This window comes from Prorops nasuta, unplaced genomic scaffold (genome assembly GCF_024137725.1).
Source record: "Prorops nasuta isolate Cenicafe-Biocafe unplaced genomic scaffold, Cenicafe_Pnas_1.2 PNAS00005, whole genome shotgun sequence".
Classification (NCBI taxonomy): domain Eukaryota; kingdom Metazoa; phylum Arthropoda; class Insecta; order Hymenoptera; family Bethylidae; genus Prorops; species Prorops nasuta.
The window spans coordinates 4247206-4273026 of NW_027116802.1; the positions used below are offsets into that span (position 1 = coordinate 4247206).

The following is a 25821-nucleotide window of genomic DNA, read 5'->3' on the forward strand; positions in this document are numbered from 1 at the left end:
TAATTTTTAATACATTTCTCACTCAATTAGCTTTCATCTTCAAATTATAATTATTATAAATATTATAATACACTAAACAATGCTCAAATTTATCTGTAATTCGAAAAAATTTTATTGTCTCCAATAGGGATTCTAGTTTCGATGGGAAATGCAAAGATTTCTAAGAGCGCATTCAGCTGGAAATGCAGTGCTTATTTTCGAAACTGATTGTTAATAATTATCCTATTTTATTAATCTATAATTAAATTGGTATTTCCCTATCTATTACACGCATTCTGTGTGTATTGTATAATAGTATATTATATTTATACTCTCCAATTTTCTTTATTTGTTAATATCAAAACAATCATTTTTAAATAATAGATAAAAGTTATTACAGCATAGCTTTTTAACTAGAATCTCTTCAATTCGCTAGAAATAACATATGTAAATAGATAAACTTAATATTGCGCTTTATAGAAGCTCGTATATTTTTCTTCGGGTGAACCGAGCCGCTGATAAAATATACATTTCACACTTAGGGGAAAAACTGAAATTCGAGAGAAATATGTGTTCTTTATTTTTAAATACTTTTTCCAAATCTGTAGACATGATTTTATGTATTATTAAAAATAAGTGTGTTATCTCCCTCTCTCTCTCTCTCTCTCTCTCTCTCTCGCACTCCCTTGCTCCACTGTTCTCTTTAACTATATACTTAAAAGTTTTGAAAAGTCAAGCACTTTTGTGATTCAAAGACTAAAATGTGAAATTTCGAAGTGTTCTTCAAATGATAATTTCAAAAATTAAATTGATCATTATACAGTAATTTTCTTTAACTCGGTAAAATTTATATGATCTTATTTATCATGTTGATATATTATTCAAAGTTAAAAGAGTTGAAACGCAACGGAAACAATATAACTAAAGTAACACGCATCTCTTACCAATAAAGATCCGTTGATTAAATTTAAATTCTTTTTTAAAAATCTACTAAAGATAGCTGCTTGGTTACAGTACTTTACAGTTTATTACAAAAATCGATTGTTATAATAGTTGAGTAAACGCTTTTATTTGTTTTTCTTAAACTTTCATTAGACAGTTTAGAATACTTTAGAATCTAAATTTTAGACTGCCGGACTCAGTCAGACGCCACTTAAGTGGCACAAGATATTTGTCAGAACTTTTTACCACAAATATACTGTTGATAGTTAAAATGGTCATAATAGGGGAACATGCAGCAAATACAGTGATAGCGAAGTGCCATTCTGCAACTCTTTACACACATATATAAAATACACTTTAAAAGGCGCGAAAATTGATCGATCGTTTGTACTGATAGTATGTACATACACCAAATACACATTCTCACTTCACTACCTGTATTTGCTGCACGTTCTCTGTAGATCAATTTAAAAATTCTGTTGGAAAGAGCTCAAGCAGTCTAAAGGTTAATTTTAGACCATCTCCAAATCCATCGATTGGCCTATGGTTTTCAATTATGTATAGAATATTTGCACAATTTAAAAAAATTAATAACTACATAAAGTTTTAATATAATTGCAAAGTATAACAAAATAACAAATAATACAAATTGTGCACAATATGAAATGGTTTCTTGTAGATTATACTTTATAGGTACGCAGATTTTGAAATACCGTTATTAAGAAACAATGTTTGTTTATATGAATAAACTTTAATGTTTGTTTCATATCTTTTGTCACACAATATTAATTATTAAGAAAAATAAGTAAAGTATACAAATTAATTATACACAATAACGCATGAAAATAAATATTAATTCTACCAGAAGAAATTAAGATAAAATATTTAAAGTGAATTTCACATCAAGCACTATATTTTATTATAAATAAATCTAAGGAATGTGAAAAGTTGGTCTTAAGAGTCTAGTAATTAATATTAGGTATAGTACTAAAAATGATGAAACTATTTATCTAGTAGAATATTTCTTTTGTCGCATGTCTAGTATTCTAGAATAATTATACTTTTGTGCTTCTTTTAAAAGACATTGTTTTTTTAAACCTAAATAAATGTATATTTCTATTCATCATATCCGTAAATTTACTAATTAATAGTCATACTATACAGTTATTATTATGCTTCAAAATGTAAAACATTCAATAAATTATTAATATTTACATTTATTATAGAAGATAGTACTGAAAAAACCTTAGTCTCCCATAACAGAAGAGCCAATATTATGTCTTGAACAATAATTACTTCCAATTGTGGCATATAATCTACATCGTTTTCCATTCCTTGTAAAAGCAACACAGGGTGTACGTGGTGACGAATAAGATGGACTAGGACTGAGAATAAAAAGACTGTATATCATATACAAATGAAAAAAATGTGCAAACTTTAGTACCTTCTTGTTGTTGGTGTAGGAATTTTGCGAGAATTATATTTAGCCGCATCCATTAAAAAACGTCTTCGTAATTCACTAGCATCCACCAAGTTATCGAAACTATTATAGCTTTCTAGTTTATCAGAGATTTCTGCTTCAGTGGCGTCGTCTGATAAATATTCCTTCCCATAATCATATAATAAATCAGCTCGAGATTTCTTAGATGGTACATACGAGCAAGAAAGCTCTTCATGGGAAGTTAAACTCCGTTTACTCCATAAAGTTGCAGCTTCAACAAAGGATCCAATTATTTCTAAAAATGAAAACATGAACAAATTAATATTTTTAATTAATTATTGGCTATTTTTGTTTACCTGTTGCATGATTTAATTGATAGACGATCCCATTAAAAAAACTGTTAAATGTGTTTTTTATTCGGACATATAAGCTCTTCTTAGGAATATAATTGTAAGAAGAAGATGTATGTTGATGATTTTTGTCACTTAAAGTTCCATTTTGAGACATTACATTTTGTTCATTTTTACTTAAAGTCTTCAAAGTTTTTGGCCCACAGAAATATTGAATTCCAGACATTACAAAGTGCACTGAAAATATAGGTATTTAAAAATGAATATCATAAAGAAGAATTTATTTGGTTACACTCACTTCCAGTAATTAAAAATATTAGTACTGTGATAGAAGGAAAATCTAAACAGCCATCCAATCCATGTTTTAAATAGGTTGCTAGATTTAATGGTATCAATCCTAGCAGAGTAATTCTTGTTATAATTGGAGCATTTAAAAAAGCTGCAACCACCATAGCTACCATCAGATACAAGACATGCAAGAAGATACGATAAACTCTTTGTAGTTGCTCTCCTAAAAAAATTTTTTAAATATTTTAAATTTATACAATACTCTAATATAACATTAAAAAGAAAATAAATAATTTAAACCTGTATCTCCAATATAATCAGTGATCCATCCTAATTTCTCGTCGATTTCGGAACGCATATTAGTTGTAGCATCCAAGATATATTGTATTGTTTCATTGATTTGGGTCAATTTCTTTAAAGTTTGTTCGTATTGTTGAGCTGCTGTTTCATGCTGTTCAAGGATCCGGTCAGTACTAGCCTCTATTTTATCCCAAATTGTAAGAGCTTGTTCTTGAATACTCATTAAATCCTCCAATACTTCTTTATGATTGGCACCACGTTCTTGTGCTTGCTCCAAAAGTTCTTCATTTGCTTTTTCTACAATTAAATAAATGAATGTATATACAAATTACAGTTCAATTAATTTATACTACTATATAAACGTTTACTCATCTACTACCTAATTTCTTTTTAATATCTTCAGTCATAACTACAAGTTGTGCATGCCCAGCTCGAATTAGGGCCTTTTCGTTGTTTAGTTCTCTCAGATTTGTTGTTACCAAATTGTGTGCTGAAATTTGAGCATCCTTCAAATATGTTTGTTGTTGCATTAAAACCTGGTTTCCTTCGGACAATGAATGTAATGCCTCAATAGTTTGTAGTTCAAGACGTTCCTGTCCCTCCTGTATTTATTATATTCTTTTAAAAACAATCTTTCAAAGAATGATTTAGAGACAGAAGTTTAATTTAAATTACCTTTAATGAGTCAAGAGTCTTTATTTGAGAATGAGCACTTTGCATTAATTTATTAACTGTTAATTCTGTTAAGGCTCTGAATTGTGTACTTCTAGCTGCATAGCACACAGCTCTTGCCCTATTACTCATCAAATGATAGGCATTCCACATATCTGCATCCATGTCTGTGGTACATTGCTTAAGTGACTGAAAAAACATTACATTTATATAATAAAATTTTAAAAGATCCATTTTAAAACCATAAAATTTTTATACTATCTTTTAAATAATAATAGAAATGTAAGGGAATATTTCAGAGTAAATAGATATTTTACACTACACAGATTTTAGAGACGCTGTATAAAATAGTTACCCCACTACTGCCTGACTTATGGAGGGGATATGCAAGTCTGAACATGCTCAAAACTACCCCTACCAAAACTAAACATATTCAACACCTTTTCAATTTTATATGTGCTGTTCAATGTAATACTTACCATTTCTTCTGTACATGGAAACATTTTTCTCCCTTCTACTGCTGATTGACAATTTAACAAATTAACACTTAGCTTTGCTAGCTCTTCTTCAGTCATGTCACTGCAAGAGGTTTTAATTTTCATAACAACCTTATGTTGGCATGTTTCCAAAGGCGAGGACACTTGGATATCTGTAAATTTTGCTGCTTCTTGTAAAAACTTTTCATCTTCTGTCATTGTTTCGTAAGGAATATTTATTAATGGAACTCCATCAGCCACCACAGCAGTGTTATCATCCTCTGATTTTCCCCATATCCAATTTAATACAGTTGCTGATTGAGATTGGCTAATGTTAATAGTAAATAATAATACAACAAATGCCAGTTCCATATTTATATGATAAATGAAACTGAAATAATAAAAAAGAATAAAACCTATTACTGCATTGTTTTCACTTAAAATTTAATTCAAAATTTTATATGTCAATAAACCATTTAGCAAAAAGATATTAAAATTTTCATAAGCTGTATATTAGAAACAGTCAAAGATGCCAAATATTTTCATGTTGCTCTATGTTGTTAGCATTACTATATATAAAGTTAATAAGAAACTTACATTAAGAATAGAATATATTAAGTGTATTTTCTGCTCCACTATACAACGATTTCAGTATATTACCATACAACAAAATATTCTATTTCCTCTTTAAATGTTGCTTATTAAAACTTTTGTACTCCAATAATATAACAAGCTACATCAAGTTTGGTCTAATCTAGAAAAACCTTTAAAATTTTCATGGTAAGACCATTTTAGTGGTACTTTACAAGTTTTCTAGTTTAAATACGATGACAAATGTGTATTTTTATTATTTGGCTTTACGCAACGGTGTCCCCACGTGACAAACTTATCAATGGCCGATGAGTTTATAGATTTATAAGGTTTTAATCTCTAATTTTGTAAATGAATAAATGAAGCATATATTGAAATTTGATTCTTCAAAAAAATTTATTAGCAAAATTGTGATAAATATTTAGAATTATTAAAAAAATTTCATCATACAAGGAAATCGGCTTATATGAAAAATAGCAGCCATACTGGCTACCCGTTCAAATTCACCAATCAAAATTACCTATTTCGAAGCGCAATATCGTTATATTTGAAATTATGAATCACAGCCAATCGCAGAAGCGTGTTTACAGCGCCATTTCAAGCCTCGCATCACTTTGTATACAAACAAGCGAAAACAACAATATATGTCACGTAAACTGTACATTTCTGAAAAGCTTCAAAGTTCAATTTCAAGTAGCATTGGTTGCATTCAGTAGACTCAGTAGAGACAAATGTTGAGGGAGCGTTGTATGTTATTGGCTATTACTCTTAGATCCTATAATTTTTTCCAATAGAAGTAGAAGTTTAAAAAGAATTACTCAACAGTTCCGCAACTGTTGTCTCTACTGAATGCAACCATTGGGTCGTTTTTGATGCTAGCGTTTCGCATATAAAGTTGGATTATTTCAACTTTCAACGTTGACGCCGGATCGATGGTTATTTCATTTGGCGATATCTCCTTTTTTCTTATATTAGTATTTAGTCAACCCATCAGTCACCTTAATTCATATCCTTTTCTATCCAATAATGATCGTATTTCAAAATTCACTGGCAGACGGCACCGCAGTACTGCGGAATATCCTTCTGTCTTCTTTCAATGCTTCATTCTTGACAAAGGCCGTGTTCCGTTATTGACTGTGAGTACTAGTAATCTATAGTTTGCGTGACATAAACTATAGATTTTCAGTACTCACAGTCAATAACGGTCTTAATAACGGAACACGGCCAAAGATATAACGATTTCCGCAGTATACTACTGGTAGTGAATTCTGGAACATGGCCAATGTCACGTCACATTTTTGACGCTGAAAAGTAGCGCGTTATAGCGTCTCCGTGAACGCACCCGCCACCAATCAAACACCAATCAAACACCAATATAGTCACCATGAGAAGGCACCTTTAATTTTCAAGCTACATACGAATGCAAAGCACAGAAAGCGAAGTCGAAGGTTGCGTTTCAAATTTTAAGCGCTAAGGTAGCGCTATATCATGATTGGTCAGTTGAATCAATTTGACCGATCATGACACGTATTTTACCTAGCGCTATCGTAGCGCTAAAGTTTTGAAACGCAGCCAAAGTAAAGTGGGAGAAAAGAGCTTGAGCCCACAGCCGCAGCACACTGCAGCAGTGCAGCACACTCAGCACAGCACCCAACAGCACCAGCACTGACCAGCACTGAGCACAGGCAGCACAGCTGCTGACTGCTGCCCAATGCCCATAGTTGTATGTACTTGTAGGTAGATAATAGTAGATATATCACATAATAATTAAGACTTAAAGGACTAATGAGAATGAGTAATATTTACATTGAGTTCAGTCAAGCAAACTGCACATAATATAGAAATTTGCAATAATTGATCCTGATGTTTTATAGTCTTCTTGTTCTTATTGTCAAGTTGTCCTTTCCTTACTGTGTTAAATTTTAGCTTCTTTATGTCCAAGCTTGTATGTGCGTGCTTTGGCTGTGTTAATGTTGATGAAAAAGTACTACCATAACACGAAATTATGAAAATAATAAAATAGTAAAGTAATTCAATTTATTTTTCATCAGAAAACTTAATGATATTATTCAATGAGACTCGGTTTGATTTAATGATGAAAATTTTATTAAATATTTGTTTTACTATATTAAAATTTTAAATAGTAGTAGTATTTCTGCAGTCACATATATTTCTATTATTTAAAAGGACAATTGAATTTTATGCTTTGAAAATATAATATATTTAGTTTTTACCATTTTTAGATGATCACCTTACGGTGTAAACATTGTCGTAAAATTTTATTTACATGTAAAGAGGATAAATTACTTTCTGCGCATAATGAAATAAGAGATTCTACTAAACAATTAACCTGTGCATCAGAGGAAATTGATTCTTGCCTATATATGTCAGACGATAATATTCCTGAATGGATTAAAGAAGCAATAAACCAAGTAACATCATAATTATCTTCATTATAATTGAATTAAATTCATATTCAAAGTTTGTGCAAAATAAATATTGATATTCTTTGTTTCTACAGAATTCTTGGACAAAAGGAAGACTTAACTGTTTGAACTGCAACATTCGTATAGGGTCTTTTAATTTTGTTAATGTTATAAAATGTAATTGCAAACAATATGTCATACCACCAATTAGATTAATATATAGTAAGGTAGATTTAGCAATTGGAAACCAATGATATATTTTTTTAAATGGATTAATTTGTGTATTTACTCTTAAGCCAATCCTAATAAAATTCAAATTTGCAAGTATATATTGGCTATTATATTTTGTTGAATGATTACTTTATGCAGAAAACCATATAATGTAATAAACGGAAATCATATCTTTTAAACATGATTCAATAAAAATTATTTTCTTAAAGCAATTCCATATTTTACTTATTACCAATAAATTTGCTCTACTTGCATAAATTTATTCATTTACTTATCTATAAAATAAAATTTGACTAAAATTCTTTTTCTTCAGCCATTGAAATATTATGCAGGTGTCTTATATAGTTAAATTTTGTCTTATTTGACAAACAATAATGTTTAATAAAACTCTTAAACAAAGCTCAGTACTTGTAAATTAATATGATTACAATTCGCTTAATTGTAAGAAATTTTTTGTTCAGTAATGTATAATTACAATTGTAGTTTTTGTAGATCTGCTAGATGCTATTGATAACCTTGCTCAATGCAACAATATGTACGTCGTCTATTATTCATTATAATTATTTAAAAATAAATGACTATTTAAGAAGACGCGCGACATTAAAAATAGAATATTTTATATATCTGAAAAATCAACAAAGCAAAATGTAAACAATCTACAGATTTGTATTAAAGGCACACATGGTTCTTTCAAATATGTTGAGTGAAAATTGCAATAAATTGTTCTTGATGGTGGCCAATGTTAACTTAAGCATCTTCATGATTTATCTACTTGACTTTAATTATTGATTTCAAATTATGAAAAAAATAATGACATACCGAAAATAATATCAAATAATATCGTTTTGAATCAAATATCTAGCTCTTACTAACTTAAAAGATTTTTAATTAGTATTTATAATCGTGTTATTACCATCACATGAAACAAAATAGAACCGCTACAATTGAAACATTTCATCTTGTTGCTGTTGAAGTCTTTGTAGAGAAGTTTTAATTTTTCTCCCTTGTGTCATTACGACGGCGGTAGGAAAATTATGCAAATCACTAGATGAAGATGGTCGTTGTGACTCGGAAGGGGACGATAAATATGAATTTGACGTAACGGGAAGTGAATTTCGTAACTTCGTACATTTTTTTCGTCTCTGTACGAAAAAATCGTCGCCCTCACCACAAAATCTGTAATTAAAATTAGATATTTTAATGATTCCTCTTTCAGGGTATTTCTATATTATAATAAATATAAATATTGAAATAAATAAAAGTATATAATTAACTTACTCACTACTCCCTTGAGCACGTTTGACCTCTTTTTTAACAGATGCAATTGATGAATCCATTTTAGCTAAGAAATCATTAATAGAACTTTCATCATCAATAGATGATGCTATTGAAGAAGAACTGGAAATCTGTGAAGGGAATATAGTATTAATTTATGTATATAAATTAAGAATAAAATTAAGAGTTGTAACCAATAAAACTAACAGGTTGAACCGCTTCATGGCCAGGTTTGGCAGAATCATCTGTGATGTCAGGTAAACTAGCTTCCACGCTTATAGGTATAAGTAAATATTCTCGTAAGAATAAACTATCCGATGCCCACAGTCTATTAATTCTCCTTATTTGTTCTGTCTATAATATTATAAGTATTATTAATTTGAAAACACAAAAATATTAAATAAACATAATTTTACTTTTACAACTATACATAGCAAAAGTACATACTGTAACACCATATTTTAAAGCAATTCCTTGAAGAGTATCTGTAGGAGACACGCTATGCTTAACTAAATTTTCAGTGCGTGTGATGTGTTTTGCTGTGCTACCATATTTTTTATGTGGTTTGCTGCTATCTCTAATACACATTCGCTCTTCCATTTCAGCCCCATTCCATTCCATCCTTAACAACCTGTTAATATAAAATCAAATTTTATATTTTTTATATATATATCAGCATGTCTTATTACTTTTTATAGATACTTATTAAGCATTGACTTAACCTATTTAAATATTATACAAATCTCATGTACCTCCTTATCAAAATTATATAATGAGTTCACATTTATTTAACTCACATAATATGTAGTATTACTTAAAATGATTTGTAATTAAACGCGTGATTTGTTTGTCTCATGATAAAAAAGAACCAATGGTATTCGCTCAAAGATATCAAAGAATAACATTAACCTTACATCATAATTACATACTTAACAATCGGATAGTATTCTTACGGTATAAATTCATATTGAACGGGATATTTCTTAAATCATGAACATCTACTACATTTATACGGATGTTAAACCATCTTTGACGACTTTGACTTTGACTCCATTCGATTTGGATTGGATCAGCTGACTATCCGTGATCCATCCAAAATACGAGCACAGTAGTAAGAGTATAGCATACTAGGTAGTATTATATCTTCCTAGATATCCTGTTAGGACCAGCTAGGACTATGATAAGGAGAAGGAAGAATTCATTGATTTGTTATAGGATAAATGCAGGGGTTGATGATGCTGCATTTTGGATCACCAATCATGGATTAAAGTGGGTTAAAGTAATTAAAAGCTAATGAAAGCATACAAACACACTTCTCAAGTTCCTGAATTAATTTAATATTTCACTAGAATTTCACTCTTCTAAGTTCTATTGGTCAGTGAATCGTTTAATTTTCGATTGCTTCTTAGTCGCTTTTTTAAAACCCTGAGTAAATCTTTTAAATCTACGTTATTAGGCAAACCTTTCGTTTTTAAATAGGGAAGTTCAGGAGCTCTCACAGGTAAAGGAATAAACCAATAACAAAACTTGTTTTCACTTTTTAAATTTAGTGTATATTATATACTCTAAATACAGGATGTTTTTAAAGTCCCGGACCCTTTAAATACTTTGGAAACTAAACGTTTTTGAAAAAAAATGTTTAAGAAATAATTTGTATTACTTTAAAACATCTATTAATTAGTGTCTTTTTCATGGTTTATACCTTGAATGAAATGTTTAAGGTCATGTGAAAGTCCCTATTTTCAATTGCATATTATTGAAGCTTATTTGAAAAACTTTCCAAAACACTTTCAAAAAGTTATCATTTCATTCTATCTTTAGGGTGAGTCCGACCAAAACCTGTAAGGTAAAATTTTACCATGTAGGATTGCCAATTTTTCGAAAATACGTATGCTGATTGGCTAATTCACAGCAAATTGGCAATCCTACATTGTAAAATTTTATTTTTACAGGATTTGGTCGGACTCACCCTTAGATATTTCGATTTTAAATTGAACAAAGGTATAGATTTGGTTGAAGAGTCAGCTGAAGTCAGCTGAAGTAGTGTGAATGACCGTCAGGCAGCTGACGCGTTAACCGCGTTGTTACTCACCTGTACTTAAACACACATTCAAATAGAAATATTTAATAAACGACAACAGAATAGTACATTTACAAATGTTTTGGAAGGCCCTTGAATAAGAAAAAATATACGATAAAAAATAGTGGTTTCGTTAAAAGAAAAAATGAAGGTAGCCTTCTCATTAGTTCGGTTCGCATGACCTTCAACGTCGCACCCCCAATTAAGCATAAGGAAACGTTTGATAAAGTTTTATAAATCTAATAGAATTATTCCTAAAAATTTGTTTCCTAAAATATTTAGTTTTCGAATTATTGAGGGGGTCCAGGATTTTTGACATACCTTGTATACTATATTAAAGATTTCGTGTATCGATGCAATCACACAACAGAAAAAAATATCCACTTAATAAAAGGCATAAAATTAAGCAAAATAATGGAATGAGAGTTTAATGAAAAAATGTTCATTATAATACGTTACACAGTGTCTATTTTTAAATACAATATATTACAGAGAAACACACAGTTATAATTTATTGTTAATATTATGTCTATAATTTTATAATAATCTTAAAAGTAATTATTATTATCAATGTATTTTGTTTATTATTACTCTCAATGCTGACCTCAAGGTATACATTCATAAGGTAGCATAGAGGCTGTGTAATGGGAGACTAATTAATGTATTTTTTATTAGGACAGTTTTATCGTAGCTCATTACATTTTAATCCCCAGTAGCTGTGCAACAGTAACTGTGATATATTTTGTAATAAATAGTATAACACGAAAGTAAATATTATGCTACTGCGGCAGTGTGCTTTCTGGATTCTGGGCAAAGGGGCTTTTTCAATCTAATTAATGGGACTATCTTAACTAATATACTACAAGACAGACCCCTTCCCTCTATCCCGAATTGTGTGATGGCTATGTGATGAAGACTGTATCAACAAGCAACATGTATATTAGAAATAATTTTTTTTGTCGATAAGAGTCACGGGTAACGATTATGATTTGACTTTAATTTTACAGTATGAGTAATATTTAATTTTTCAATTATAGAGCATTAAATGTTACAACATAATTGGAAGTGTGATACGTACAGATAAAACTATTTAAAAAGAATATGGGTACAAAAACTGCCTTCATCGTGACGGAAAAAGACAAATCCTGATTTACATCTCACACAAATACTTTTGCGAGAGCATCGGCACCAGCGCTTGCTATAAACGGCCGAGTTGGATGGAACGCTACATCTAAAATACTTTCATCAAATTTTTTACGATGTGCTGTTATTTCTTGAACACAAGTCCTATTATCCATGTTCCATAATCTTATACTGCAGTCATGGCCTATAAATTTAATTAATAACATAAGACATTGAACAGTTCCAAAATGTGCACAAGATTAGGATTACTTTTAATCGCGGCTACTCACTTCCTGATAGTAGATATAGACCATGTGGATCCATAGCAAGACTAGTAACAGCGTCAAGATGAGCAACCATGGCGTGAGCAAGAGTAGCCGACCGATGATCATAAAATCTTATGTGTCTATCCTCGTGAGCAGTAATAACTAACGGTATGGTAGGATGGACTACGACACGATTAATACCTTTTGTTTCGTTGGTTTCAAAACGGGTAATCGAAGCACCAGTCTCTGTATCGAATACCACCCATGCTCCTTCGTAAGAAACCACTAATCTATGTGGTTCATCTTGTATAAAGTCTACAGAAGTTGGTATTCCATCTGAAATAAGTATTTCATTGCAAAATATACCATATTAAAAAGATTTAAAACATCACAACTATGAAAAAAGAAGAAATAACAACCTTGTTCAGAAACATATGTATGAAGAAGGGGTGATTTACTGTGTGGACTCCATAATTTTACAGTGCCATCAGAACTAATAGATAACAATAGGTTGCGTTCATTGTTCATGCTTAATCCCCAAACTGCGTCCTTGTGTCCTGTTAACGTTTGGCTAAGGACACTTGGCTCATATGCATCGTACGGATCTATATTAGCAGATGGTAGGGACCAACAATGAATGTTACCGTCCAATCCACCACTATAACAACGATTGCCTGTGCCGCACATAGCTAAACACAATACAGGGCCGGTATGTGATCTAAATGTGTAAAGCGGCTCAACGTCAAGCGAAACAGACCTATCAATAAACATTATTTTATTAATGTTTGCCAAAACCTTTAACTTATCTCTTCAGTCACAGCAATTTGCTTATAAATCAATTTGTAACCATGCCAGAAAACTAATCGTTAAACATAAAATATTAATAAGTATTAGAAACAATTATATTTATTAATATAAGACTCTTTACAAAAAAAAATAAGATTCTTACTTTTTCGCTGGTACAGTCTTGTGCAAATTCCATAATTTCAATGTATGATCGTCACTCGCAGTTATAAGAACTGGTTCCAACGGATGGAAGACGAGAGCTCTGACACAATCAAAGTGCGAACGCAATGTATACTTTGCGTTCCACGTTTTTCTGAATGATGCTTCTCTTTTAACAATCTAACAACAACAATAAAAATATATGCATATTAGGATGATTCATAAGAAGCCGATTGTTTTTTTTTATCGCACAAGTAAAATTTGTTTCTATACATTGAAATAAAACTTCTCATCAAAGTTGAGTTCAGCAGCTTAATTTTGAAAGGTGGCGCAATAAACTTTAAATATTTTTTTGTTCCGTTTATAAGTTAAAGTCGTAAAAGAATGTTTAATTACCTGCATTCAAATGTTCATTATCAATTTTACATCATTAAATTGTCGAAAATGTTATATTCAAATTGATATTAAAATCCGAATAATTACAACATATAATTTTTAGAAAGAGAAATAAATAGAGAAACGTATTGACAATATAAAATCTTTTAAAGTAAACAAAAAATAATAACAAATCAGAACTGCGCCAATTCAACTTTGTTGCAGAGATTTATTTTGATATATAGAAACAAATTTTAATTATGCAATAAAACAAAATCTACTTTTTTTAACTACCCTAATGTATATACAAATGTGTGTTAAAAAGTAGTGATTTCAATTATTTACTGTGATACATACATCGTAGGATAGCTCTGTTTCATTATTGACACATAACTGTTCTAATTCTCCGAGCTCCAATACAACCGGATCATTACCTTCTTTATTTTGATTTCTGGTATCTGGTTGCATACCTCTATGTAATGCATCTAAAAAAAAAGGAAAATAATAGTAAGAGTTAAATGAAGTAGAACTTTAAAATACGTTATCAAATTATAATTCTAACTCCATTCGTTAGACTCGATTTCAAGGTGCATAGGCGGTGTTTCTTCAATGTCAGTAAGGCGATTGAATTCATTCAGAACCTCTTCAGTTTCAGTATCTATATCTTCTGTAAGACGAAGCGCTGCCTACGTAATACATTAAACATTAGTATGTACGTGCAGATAAATATACTCGCGTAATAGAATTTGAAATTGAATTTGTGCATCGTACCTTTTTTGGTTTTGGTTCTGCATTGGTATTATAAATCTCATCTTCTACATCACCTTCTTCTTCCTCCATATCCATATCATTATCACTTAGGAACTCAAAATTTGACATAACTGCTGCTTGTGTATCTAATATCATTGCTTCTGCTATTGAGCTTGGCTGTAACTCAAAAGATGAATAATATCAAATATCAATAACTTTTCTGTTGAGCCTACATATTTATAATAGTATAACGGAATAGCTACGGACTACAAGAGCTTCTCGTTACGCTTCTGCAAAATTTCCTCAATAAATACCCACTAGCTCTATTCCCGGTATTTTTATTTTCTCAAGATTCGCCAAGCCCAAACAAAGAGCAAAGCTAATCCGTGCACAATACGCGACGTAAAAGAAAGACATATTAAATAAAAAAAAAAACTTTACGTGTATTTAACGAAACTTGAAAAAAATCGACTTCTTTTTTCAATAAGCTTTCATCCCCAATTGTGTGTATGAAAGGTGGAAACTTAACGAAACATTAATATATAAAATAAAACGCACGTAAAACAAAGGATGAATGTATAATTTCTTTTTCTCTAAATTATACTTTCTGCATTTTCAATATTATATTGTTCATATTAGCTACATTCCTTACGCTTTCTAAACTTTTTGCATTTTTATCTTTATCTGTTATATAAGTTGATACCATTCAATGTGCACAAAGTGTAAAAAGTGATATAATTTTTTTGTTAAAATAAACAAACTTAATTGTGAAATATGAATTTGTAAAATGTAACATATGACACAAGTTTTTGAAATGTTTGGAAAAGAAAGGTATATAAATTTGACTGCTATTAGAAATATTTGATAAAACTGAATAAAATTTGTGTTTAAAAATAGGCAGAGCTAAAATACAGTTGTAATTACTGTTGTAGAACATGTAATTATTCATTAAGTTTTTATTATGTTGATGAAAAATCTTGCTTCTTAAGTTAGTTAATTTGAATTTATTTCTCTTATGCGTAACTTATAGTAATAAAACCAAAGGTATTGATTACGATGATTAAGAAAAATTGGTACTAAATTATTATTTAAAAGAAACATGTTACTTAAGACTAACCCATCCACAGTTTATTGTCAAAATTAAAAAAAAAAAACGATTTTATACTTTATTTACCTCTACCTTTTTTCGATCTGGTTGATTAATTCTTTTATCATAGTTTCCTTTATTTAAATATCTTTCATGATGCTGATTTCCATTTAATGCTGAAGTATTTACTTCTTCAGAATTTGCATTATTATTTAATCCCAAAAGAGATCTTACTCTGTTTGAACGTACATCTATTATTGTATCTGTATAACCAATTTCTTGTAAATATCTGAAAAAAAGTATAATGTTGTGGAGTTGATAATTGAGGCAGTGGATTATAGAACTGCCTCTGCTTCTAGTATAATAGGTAGTAAGGCAATAACCTTTGTGGTGATTAGTCAATTTTAAATTACAAAAAAATATTAAACAAAGAATTGCATAATATTGTAACAAATTAAATTCTTCTCACAATCGATTCAGTATCCATTTTAAGATTACTTCATACAAAATACAACCTACTAGCCTAACGCAGAGACAGTTCTACAATCTATTGTTTTTGTTGATATATAATAATATATTTTAAGGGTATAATTTATCCTTTTAACTTACTGCCTCAAAAGCTGACGACCCTGTCGCCAGCTGACATTACTAACTGAAGTATATGACTGCTCCCCATCACTACCACCACCATCAGAAGCACCTCCTGTGCTACCTTCTTCATAATTCAGTGGCTTTCCATCCCCTGGTATGACTAAATCAGTACCATACTTCAATTTATGATACCTTGCTCTGGAATTGTAAAACTCAATCAATAATGTTTATGAAATTACAGAAAGGAATTATAAGTAATGTACCAATTTTTAAATTGCTAAAGCTTACCGTTCCTGTTTAAGTGCATATTCCAACATCTTTATTCTCCTTACTAAATCATTCTTTAAATTTTCTTGACCCTTCCTTTCTCCTTGCAAAAAGGCTATCCTAGCCTAAAAAAGAAAAATTAAGTCAGTCTGTATATATATATATATATATATATCTCTCTCTCTTAAATGAAACAGTCAAATAATACAAGTGATAAGAACATTTCTATTAAACTGTTAAAAGAAAAATTGCTGAGTCATATTGCTGAACTTAATAATCAATCTATTTCAAGCAAAATTAACTATCACAAGGTAGCTAGTAACATTTTTCATCAAACAAACTTTGGCTTAAGTTTATAGGGCTTCTAGAATAATCAGATTTAATCAGTGTCACCCAAAAGCTTTATATACAGATGTCACAGCTATACCACAAATTGTAATGTGAAAATTCTATTATACAGACAGGAATAACATTTTTAATTGTGTAATGTCCCTAAAGAAATATTTTATACCAATACAAATGTTATTAAACAAAATCTTATATTACAGCAATCAACATCCAATATTATCAAGAGATATGAAATATACCTAAATAGCAAAAATTAAAACTCTTTACTGTATTTAAAAATTAACAATGTTTTTGAAGGAAAATAATTAGCTTTTGAATTACTAATAGAGTTGTGCATTGATTGGAGATTGAAAAGTTGAAGGAAAGCTTGGATTATGGGATAGTTAATCAAAAAAATTAATATACATTGACAGATAACGTTAAAATAGACGCACGAAGCACAAGGAGAGCCGTCAGGGTACTAAAGCAGGGAAATGATCGCGGAAAAGAAATTAAATAAATAACGGTAGATAGTACGAGAAGAATAAAAGGTGATATGTAAAAAAGTTGAAAGGGAAAATACCTGAAATTCTGCCCTGTCAAGTTCCCACTGGGACCTTTCTAGCTCAAAGCGGGCCCATTCATGTTGAATAAAATGTAGAATACCAGGCATCGAGTACTGTGGTGGTTGATCCTCTTTAGTGTCTCCATTGCTGCCATTGTCACTACCCTGATTTTTATTGTTCGTCAAGGAAATGTTTGCACCACCAGTCAATTGTCCATTGTGATTTTGCGACGCGGAACTGGAGTTATCCTCCATTGTAGAAGCACAAGATAAGCTGGGTACCTTCATTTCATGAAAAGGCAGCCATTACACCAACTTCTCTTTCCATCGAGGCCCAGAGAGTGCTCTTCTGTCGGATGTTTCGATCGAACGGGAGAGAACTTTCGTGTACCATAAAGATTTAATTTACAATACCACACCTGACTCCTTCAAGCTATCTTCCACCAATATTAAACAAATTATGTCCGATGTCTAGATAGCAAAATGATCTATTATTATTTCTATCGCGACCACTTCGATGAGTGAAAGTTATTTCACGGCACAGCACTCCGCACTCAGCACAGTCGGCACTCACCTCTTTCTCTATCACTCTATCTCATCTCTCTCTCTCTCTCTCTCTCTCTCTCTCTCCCCTTCCTTTCATTTTCTGTGTCTCTCACAGTTTCCCTCCTTCTCTCTCTCTCATTCTCTCTTTAATACTATTGAGCACTATCTTCACACAGTATGCTGCTCGGCTCGCTCCGATTTTTCTGTATACTCTATTACGTATACACTATACATATAGTATTCTTTACATTAGTGAGGTAACTCCTACTTCTTACTCTCCGATTTTACAAAATTCATTGAGTAATATATTTTTTTATCTCAATATATAATATTTATTGTTTACTTATGCTTAATATGATTAATTTTAATTTAAATGTTATTAAAACCATATTGTCTTGCCATATATACAACCGAGCTGTAATTATACACACTACATATTAGTTTGGTATCTTTTACATGTACATACAGTAATCGCCAGGTATGGCTTTCCCATAATTTTTCGATGCTTTTAGGAATCGCATTAAAAAGACCAGCCCTTTTACTTCGCGCACCTAAAGCCTACAGCACACTATGCTGGATTTCGTGCTAGAATGCTTGCTAGATTTGTGAGGACCAATGAGATTATTATATTTAATTCACAACTGAATCATCATTGGTCTTCACAATTCTAGCAAGCATTCTAGCACGAAATCCAGCATAGTGTGCCGTAGGCTTAACTCACTCGCTTATTGCTTCGTTCGTATGTATATACTACAACTATAAATTGAATCGTGTGTGCTTTCAGCTATAGTGTATAGTAATCATTTTCCATGTTAAATTACAGAGTGAAGCAGCTGAACCACATACATACGACTCAATTTTCCACTGATTTCCCACTGTGCACTACATACAGGGTCTTTTCCTAACAGCGGAGCATAGGAGATTCGTGTTAGTTGACTATAGCACTCGGAATGATCGAATCTGAGAGCGCTGATTGGTCAATATTACGTAGTACCAACTTACACCATAGGAAATTGATTCGGCGACCTTTCAGTTAACTTCACTTCGTACTTTCTCTACGAATTTCAAAGACGGCGATCAATTTTCCACAGTGTCTATACACTATTAAAAAAACTTATAAAAAACTTCGTCTGAGCTCGGTAAATTTCGTTATACACGTCAGATGTAAGTGGGAACTATAAATAGTATAAATGCAGACATTTGTTTAACAGAACATCATTTATTATAACATGCAGATGTTTTAAAATATTTATTAACTACATTTTTTGTTGTAAATTAATTGCAAAACAGCATATATAATGACGATATTCACTTACAAAAGAATTATTTTTAAACGGCACTACGCAACACGAATTTTTTAAATGTCACTACACGGCGTGGAATTTTTAAACGCGCATTCATTTTAGAATAAGACCGTCTAATGTATAACAAATATTATTTTATTAAACTGTAGTGAGTTCATTTTATAGTTCATTTAACTTCAAAATAAAATAATGAGAATTATGGGTTAAGAGAGTCCTTGAATCTTCTACTTTTAATCGTGCAAGCACTAAACACGCACACGCGTGTACTGCACACTGACAATTTTTACGAGTTTTCTAATTATTACACTGCTTTTACAAATGAAAGCTTTTATTTTCATCACATACAGTATTCCATAAAATTATTGTATTATATAAAATCAATAATAATGAATGAAAATTTACTTAAAATTAATTAAACTGTAACAAAATAATTTATTTTAATTAAATTTACATAGATTTATTAAAGAGCGGTAAAATTTTATTAACATAATAATAAAATAGCACGTATTTGATGAAAATAAAACACTACATTATTTTTAATCGCGACTAATGCGAAATAAATGTCAGTGATTATAAAAAGAAACAGCGCGATTTACTGACAACTCATACGCGGAAATTTGATAGATAAACTGAAACTCGCGCTTCAAAAAAATACCATCCGGGACAGGTACTACTCGTTAAGATTCTTTTTCACTGGCTTTTAAAACGCTAAATTTGCCATATGATATAAAATTGTTAACATTGCAATGTATTAGCATAAGTATTTTCGAAAAAATGGTCAATCCGTACTTGGCAAAATAATCATTTTAAAAGTTGGTGAAAGAGATCCTACTCATACCGATAGCAGTCGCAACTGATTTGCGGAATATCTCAAATTGCAACCAATCAGGTGCGATTGCTAATTAACCCGCCCACAATAAGCGATACCTGTTCCGCATAGCCCTCTCGCGTAGCGGGTACATCAACTCAGTTATCAATTATCCGCGTACCGGTCGTCAGTGGATTCCGCGTTGTGGTTTTTCGTAACCACTGAGTACTGACATTTAGTTTAAATTAGTCGCGATTAAAAATAATTTAATGTTTTATTTTCATCACATATGAGCTATTTATTTTATAATATTAATAAAATTGTGCCGCGTTTTATAAAATTTGAATAAATTTAATTAGCTTTTATTATTTTTATACAAACAATTTAAATTTATTTAAGATTTTATTAATTATTATTAATTTCTAAATAAATTTAAAATTCTGGTTAAAATTTTTAATATTGTTGTGCAATTATAAGTATTCGGCATTGGTGACAATAAATTGTTTAAAAATTAAACTTAACTTTTCTATATAATTTCCGCATATTTAATTATGTCAAGAGGGAAATTTAAGTAATGCAGTTGGGATATTTTAATAGAATATATAGTAATGAATGCAGAGTGTGATGAAAATAAAAGCTTTTATCTGTGTGTAATTCGCGTAATAAATAGAAAATTTGTGACTACAGTCAGTGCGGAGCGTGTCTATTGTGTATGTGTGTGTGAGTGCTGCAGCGAATAAAGACAGAAGCCTCAAAGACTGTTAAAGCCTGCCAGTTTTACTTTAATTATATTAAAGTTAAATAAATTAAAATTAACTCTATAAAATTACATGCAATAATTTATTTCTGTTACGGTTAGCGACTTCACTAAAGAGTGAGAGAGCGCGTTTAAAAATTTCACGTCGAGGAGTGTCGTTTGAAAAATCCGAGTCTCGTAGTGTCAGTCGATAAGTGCTCGTCGTGGAGTGCGGTTTTCCAGAGTAGTATACCTTAAAATAAAACTCGCGTCACGAAATGCCGTTTGAAAAATCCGAGTTTCGAAGTGTCAATCGATAAGTGTTCGTCGCGCAGTGCGGTTGTCCCGCGTAGTATACGTTGAAATAAAATTCGCGTCGCGCATACCGTTTGAAAAATCCTAGTTTCGTAGTGTTACTCGATAAGTGCTCGTCGCGGAATGCGGTTGTCCCGAGTAGTATACGTTGAAATAAAAATCGCGCCGAGCAGTGCCGTTTGAAAAATCCGAGTTTCGTAGTGTCAACCGATAAGTGTTCGTCGCGGAGTGCGGTTGTCCTGCGTAGTATACGTTAAAAAAAATCGCGTCGCGCACTGCTGATTTAAAAATTAGAATCTATAGTGACAGTCGTGAACTGCTCGTCGCGTAGTGCGGTTGTCCCGGTAGTATACGTTGAAAAGAAATCACGTCGCGTAGTGCCTTTTGAATAATCCGAGTCTCGTAGTGTCAGTCGTGAAGTGCTCGTCGCGTAGTGCGGTTCTCTCGTGTAGTGTTCGTTAAAAAGAAATCGCGTAGCGCACTTCTGAATTAAAAATCAGAATTTGTAATGACAGTTGTGAAGTGCTCGTCGCGTAGTGCGGTTCTCCCGCGTAGTGTACGTTTAAAAGAAATCGCGTAGCGCACTGCTGATTTAAAAATCAGAATCTGTAGTGACAGTCGTGAACTGCTCGTCGCGTAGTGCGGTTCTCCCGCGTAGTGTACGTTTAAAAGAAATCGCGTAGCGCACTTCTGAATTAAAAATCAGAATTTGTAATGACAGTTGTGAAGTGCTCGTCGCCTAGTGTGGTTCTCCTGCGTATTGTACGTTAAAAAGAAATCACGTAGCGCACAGCTGCTTTAAAAATCCGAGTCTGTAGTGTCAGTCGTGAACTGCTCGTAGCGTAGTGCGGTTCTCCCGCGTAGTGTACGTTTAAAAGAAATCGCGTAGCGCACTGCTACTTTAAAAATCCAAGTCTCGAAATGTCAGTTGTGAAGTGCTCGTCGCGTAGTGCGGTTCTCTCGCGTAGTGTTCGTAAAAAAGAAATCGCGTAGCGCATAGCTGCTTTAAAAATCCGAGTCTGTAGTGTCAGTCGTGAAGTGCTCGTCGCGTAGTGCGGTTCTCTCGTGTAGTGTTCGTTAAAAAGAAATCGCGTAGCGCACTTCTGAATTAAAAATCAGAATTTGTAATGACAGTTGTGAAGTGCTCGTCGCGTAGTGCGGTTCTCCCGCGTAGTGTACGTTTAAAAGAAATAGCGTAGCGCACTGCTGATTTAAAAATCAGAATCTGTAGTGACAGTCGTGAACTGCTCGTCGCGTATTGCGGTTCTCCCGCGTAGTGTACGTTTAAAAGAAATCGCGTAGCGCACTGCTACTTTAAAAATCCAAATCTCGAAGTGTCAGTTGTGAAGTGCTCGTCGCGTAGTGCGGTTCTCTCGTGTAGTGTTCGTTAAAAAGAAATCGCGTAGCGCACTTCTGAATTAAAAATCAGAATTTGTAATGACAGTTGTGAAGTGCTCGTCGCCTAGTGTGGTTCTCCTGCGTATTGTACGTTAAAAAGAAATCACGTAGCGCACAGCTGCTTTAAAAATCCGAGTCTGTAGTGTCAGTCGTGAACTGCTCGTAGCGTAGTGCGGTTCTCCCGCGTAGTGTACGTTTAAAAGAAATCGCGTAGCGCACTGCTACTTTAAAAATCCAAGTTTCGAAGTGTCAGTTGTGAAGTGCTCGTCGCGTAGTGCGGTTCTCTCGCGTAGTGTTCGTAAAAAAGAAATCGCGTAGCGCATAGCTGCTTTAAAAATCCGAGTCTGTAGTGTCAGTCGTGAAGTGCTCGTCGCGTAGTGCGGTTCTCTCGTGTAGTGTTCGTTAAAAAGAAATCGCGTAGCGCACTTCTGAATTAAAAATCAGAATTTGTAATGACAGTTGTGAAGTGCTCGTCGCGTAGTGCGGTTCTCCCGCGTAGTGTACGTTTAAAAGAAATCGCGTAGCGCACTGCTGATTTAAAAATCAGAATCTGTAGTGACAGTCGTGAACTGCTCGTCGCGTAGTGCGGTTCTCCCGCGTAGTGTACGTTTAAAAGAAATCGCGTAGCGCACTTCTGAATTAAAAATCAGAATTTGTAATGACAGTTGTGAAGTGCTCGTCGCCTAGTGTGGTTCTCCTGCGTATTGTACGTTAAAAAGAAATCACGTAGCGCACAGCTGCTTTAAAAATCCGAGTCTGTAGTGTCAGTCGTGAACTGCTCGTAGCGTAGTGCGGTTCTCCCGCGTAGTGTACGTTTAAAAGAAATCGCGTAGCGCACTGCTACTTTAAAAATCCAAGTCTCGAAATGTCAGTTGTGAAGTGCTCGTCGCGTAGTGCGGTTCTCTCGCGTAGTGTTCGTAAAAAAGAAATCGCGTAGCGCATAGCTGCTTTAAAAATCCGAGTCTGTAGTGTCAGTCGTGAAGTGCTCGTCGCGTAGTGCGGTTCTCTCGTGTAGTGTTCGTTAAAAAGAAATCGCGTAGCGCACTTCTGAATTAAAAATCAGAATTTGTAATGACAGTTGTGAAGTGCTCGTCGCCTAGTGTGGTTCTCCTGCGTATTGTACGTTAAAAAGAAATCACGTAGCGCACAGCTGCTTTAAAAATCCGAGTCTGTAGTGTCAGTCGTGAACTGCTCGTAGCGTAGTGCGGTTCTCCCGCGTAGTGTACGTTTAAAAGAAATCGCGTAGCGCACTGCTACTTTAAAAATCCAAGTCTCGAAGTGTCAGTTGTGAAGTGCTCGTCGCGTAGTGCGGTTCTCTCGCGTAGTGTTCGTAAAAAAGAAATCGCGTAGCGCATAGCTGCTTTAAAAATCCGAGTCTGTAGTGTCAGTCGTGAACTGCTCGTCGCGTAGTGCGATTGTCCCGGTAGTGTACGTTAAAAAGAAATCGCGTCGCGTAGTGCCTTTTGAATAATTTGTGTCTCAAAGTGTCAGTTGTGAAGTGCTCGTCGCGTAGTGCGGTTCTCCCGCGTAGTGTACGTTTAAAAGAAATCGCGTAGCGCACTTCTGAATTAAAAATCAGAATTTGTAATGACAGTTGTGAAGTGCTCGTCGCCTAGTGTGGTTCTCCTGCGTAGTGTACGTTAAAAGGAAATCACGTAGCGCACAGCTGCTTTAAAAATCCGAGTCTGTAGTGTCAGTCGTGAACTGCTCGTAGCGTAGTGCGGTTCTCCCGCGTAGTGTACGTTTAAAAGAAATCGCGTAGCGTACTGCTACTTTAAAAATCCGAGTCTGTAGTGTTAGTCGTGAACTGCTCGTTGCGTAGTGCGGTTGTCCCGAGTGTACGTTAAAAAGAAATCGCGTCGCGTAGTGCCTTTTGAATAATTTGTGTCTCAAAGTGTCAGTTGTGAAGTGCTCGTCGCGTAGTGCGGTTCTCCCGCGTAGTGTACGTTTAAAAGAAATCGCGTAGCGCACTGCTACTTTAAAAATCCGAGTCTGTAGTGTCAGTCGTGAACTGCTCGTCGCGTAGTGCGATTGTCCCGGTAGTGTACGTTAAAAAGAAATCGCGTCGCATAGTGCCTTTTGAATAATCCGAGTCTCGTAGTGTCAGTCGTGAAGTGCTCATCGCGTAGTGCGGTTGTCCCGCCTAGTGCACGTTAAAGAAATATCGCGTCGCGCAGTGCAGTTTGAAAAATCCGAGTCTGTAGTGCCAGTCGTGAACTACTTGTCGCGTAGGACGGTTCTCCTGCATAGTGTACGTTAAAAAGAAATCGCGTAGCGCACTTCTGAATTAAAAATCAGAATTTGTAATGACAGTTGTGAAGTGCTCGTCGCGTAGTGCGGTTCTCCTGCGTAGTGTACGTTTAAAAGAAATCGCGTAGCGCACTGTTGATTTAAAAATCAGAATCTGTAGTGACAGTCGTGAACTGCTCGTCGCGTAGTGCGGTTCTCCCGCGTAGTGTACGTTTAAAAGAAATCGCGTAGCGCACTGCTAATTTAAGAATCCGAGTCTGTAGTGTCAGTCGTGAGCTGCTCGTCGCGTAGTGCGGTTGTCGCGAGAAGTGTACCTTAAAAAGAATTCGCGCAGTGCCGTTTAAAAATTATTTTTTCGCGAGTGCATAACGTCAGCGTCCTTATCTCCATCGTCATCATAAACGCCATTATCATCGCCATCAACATCACCATTCCCATCTTCGGTATTATCGCAGAATAAGTATGAATTATGGCTGGGAATTCGCTGAATGAGTGAGTCCCACGGGTAAAACCGTGGAAATTTTTTTTATTAACTTAAGAATGATCAAAAACCTATCAGTAGGTTACAGTTGGCCATTCTTCGGTTAAAATCATTTCTTGTTTTGTTTTTAATGTTTTTCAGATCCTCCGTATCGTCTATTTCTTTTTGCGCGTATTTTCTGTTTTTCATTAGGTTTAGATTGGTGTTATATGTAGGCTCTTTAGCTTTGTGAATTAGATAGTCATTATAGTTTTCGGTATTAGGTAGGGTATCATTTTCAGGTTTCTTAATTCCTTTTAAAATAAAGGGAATCACCTCAACTTCATTTTCCACGGAGATTCTATCTTCCCACTTGTCCAGTTCAACTAATAAAGGCACATCTCAATTAAATTAACGTTCACTCTCTCGAGAGAAAGATGCATCTCAATTAATAACTAGAATCAAATACCATTTTCCCTTTTTTTTATAATCGTATGTTTTGGTAGAATCATCGTATTAAATACCATTTTTGCCAGTTCTTGAAATTCCAAATTATAAAATGAAATACGGAAATATTTTTTTTGAAAAACCTTCCATATTTAAGGTTAAATACTCGTTTTTTCAAATTTTATTAACATTTCTTATTTTCAGGTGGAGT

General features: G+C 33.2%; 4 protein-coding genes across 13 annotated transcripts; 1 reads left to right on the forward strand and 3 right to left on the reverse strand.

The window, feature by feature from the left end:
- Window positions 1-598: 598 nt before the first annotated feature.
- On the reverse strand, window positions 599-5504 carry LOC136773397 (protein brambleberry-like). The gene is made up of 9 exons (XM_066727047.1): window positions 5046-5504; window positions 4452-4839; window positions 3976-4161; window positions 3680-3902; window positions 3301-3597; window positions 3011-3223; window positions 2719-2949; window positions 2366-2657; window positions 599-2306 (listed from the first exon to the last, which is right to left on the reverse strand). Exons 2-9 carry the CDS (start codon window positions 4818-4820, stop codon window positions 2168-2170), a joined length of 1950 nt encoding a protein of 649 aa, XP_066583144.1. The 5' UTR covers window positions 4821-4839; window positions 5046-5504; the 3' UTR covers window positions 599-2167.
- Window positions 5505-6630: 1126 nt separating this feature from the next.
- Window positions 6631-7792, forward strand: LOC136773346 (E3 ubiquitin-protein ligase RNF180-like). Of its 6 annotated transcripts, none has more exons than XR_010822595.1 (3): window positions 6631-6772; window positions 7283-7471; window positions 7561-7792. XR_010822595.1 is itself a non-coding variant. In XM_066726950.1 (3 exons), the coding sequence occupies exons 1-3, from the start codon at window positions 6751-6753 to the stop codon at window positions 7717-7719; spliced, it is 360 nt and encodes a 119-aa protein (XP_066583047.1). In that variant the 5' UTR covers window positions 6631-6750; the 3' UTR covers window positions 7720-7792. The 6 variants fall into 6 exon arrangements, 2 of the variants coding, with proteins under 2 accessions (XP_066583047.1, XP_066583046.1); XM_066726950.1 differs by having other exon boundaries at window positions 6631-6762; XR_010822596.1 differs by having other exon boundaries at window positions 6662-6776.
- A 133-nt stretch (window positions 7793-7925) lies between these two features.
- LOC136773345 (lysM and putative peptidoglycan-binding domain-containing protein 2-like) lies at window positions 7926-10080 on the reverse strand. Of its 3 annotated transcripts, none has more exons than XM_066726948.1 (5): window positions 9925-10080; window positions 9419-9602; window positions 9179-9325; window positions 8975-9102; window positions 7926-8872 (listed from the first exon to the last, which is right to left on the reverse strand). In XM_066726948.1, the coding sequence occupies exons 2-5, from the start codon at window positions 9590-9592 to the stop codon at window positions 8635-8637; spliced, it is 687 nt and encodes a 228-aa protein (XP_066583045.1). In that variant the 5' UTR covers window positions 9593-9602; window positions 9925-10080; the 3' UTR covers window positions 7926-8634. The 3 variants fall into 3 exon arrangements, with proteins under 3 accessions (XP_066583045.1, XP_066583044.1, XP_066583043.1); XM_066726947.1 differs by having other exon boundaries at window positions 9694-10073; XM_066726946.1 differs by having other exon boundaries at window positions 9724-10072.
- A 668-nt stretch (window positions 10081-10748) lies between these two features.
- Window positions 10749-17937, reverse strand: LOC136773183 (striatin-3-like). 3 transcript variants are annotated; one of them, XM_066726613.1, is made up of 11 exons: window positions 17365-17937; window positions 16476-16579; window positions 16206-16385; window positions 15684-15885; window positions 14531-14692; window positions 14322-14445; window positions 14117-14244; window positions 13389-13564; window positions 12859-13196; window positions 12464-12775; window positions 10749-12378 (listed from the first exon to the last, which is right to left on the reverse strand). In XM_066726613.1, exons 1-11 carry the CDS (start codon window positions 17632-17634, stop codon window positions 12209-12211), a joined length of 2166 nt encoding a protein of 721 aa, XP_066582710.1. In that variant the 5' UTR covers window positions 17635-17937; the 3' UTR covers window positions 10749-12208. The 3 variants fall into 3 exon arrangements, with proteins under 3 accessions (XP_066582710.1, XP_066582711.1, XP_066582712.1); XM_066726614.1 differs by having other exon boundaries at window positions 10768-12378; window positions 14531-14686; XM_066726615.1 differs by having other exon boundaries at window positions 10769-12378; window positions 14531-14686; window positions 15690-15885.
- Window positions 17938-25821: the final 7884 nt, after the last annotated feature.

Bases quoted from the DNA above. Each gene is read 5' to 3' on its own strand.
- LOC136773397 (XM_066727047.1), bottom strand. From the start codon at position 4,820: ATGGAACTGGCATTTGTTGTATTATTATTTACTATTAACATTAGCCAA. The intron at 4,162-4,451 runs GTAAGTATTACA...ATGTTTTTTCAG, and splicing joins TTCCATGTACAGAAGAAATG to TCACTTAAGCAATGTACCAC. The intron at 3,224-3,300 runs GTTTAAATTATT...AAATTTTTTTAG, and splicing joins TGATTATATTGGAGATACAG to GAGAGCAACTACAAAGAGTT.
- LOC136773346 (XM_066726949.1), top strand. From the start codon at position 6,973: ATGTCCAAGCTTGTATGTGCGTGCTTTGGCTGTGTTAATGTTGATGAA. The intron at 7,024-7,282 runs GTACTACCATAA...TACCATTTTTAG, and splicing joins GTGTTAATGTTGATGAAAAA to ATGATCACCTTACGGTGTAA. The intron at 7,472-7,560 runs GTAACATCATAA...TTGTTTCTACAG, and splicing joins TTAAAGAAGCAATAAACCAA to AATTCTTGGACAAAAGGAAG.
- LOC136773345 (XM_066726948.1), bottom strand. From the start codon at position 9,592: ATGGAATGGAATGGGGCTGAAATGGAAGAGCGAATGTGTATTAGAGAT. The intron at 9,103-9,178 runs GTTAGTTTTATT...TTCCCTTCACAG, and splicing joins GCCATGAAGCGGTTCAACCT to ATTTCCAGTTCTTCTTCAAT. The intron at 8,873-8,974 runs GTAAGTTAATTA...TTTTAATTACAG, and splicing joins CGTGCTCAAGGGAGTAGTGA to ATTTTGTGGTGAGGGCGACG.
- LOC136773183 (XM_066726613.1), bottom strand. From the start codon at position 17,634: ATGAAGGTACCCAGCTTATCTTGTGCTTCTACAATGGAGGATAACTCC. The intron at 14,446-14,530 runs GTACGATGCACA...TGTATTACGTAG, and splicing joins CAGAACCAAAACCAAAAAAG to GCAGCGCTTCGTCTTACAGA. The intron at 13,565-14,116 runs GTATGTATCACA...TGTTGTTGTTAG, and splicing joins AAACAGAGCTATCCTACGAT to ATTGTTAAAAGAGAAGCATC.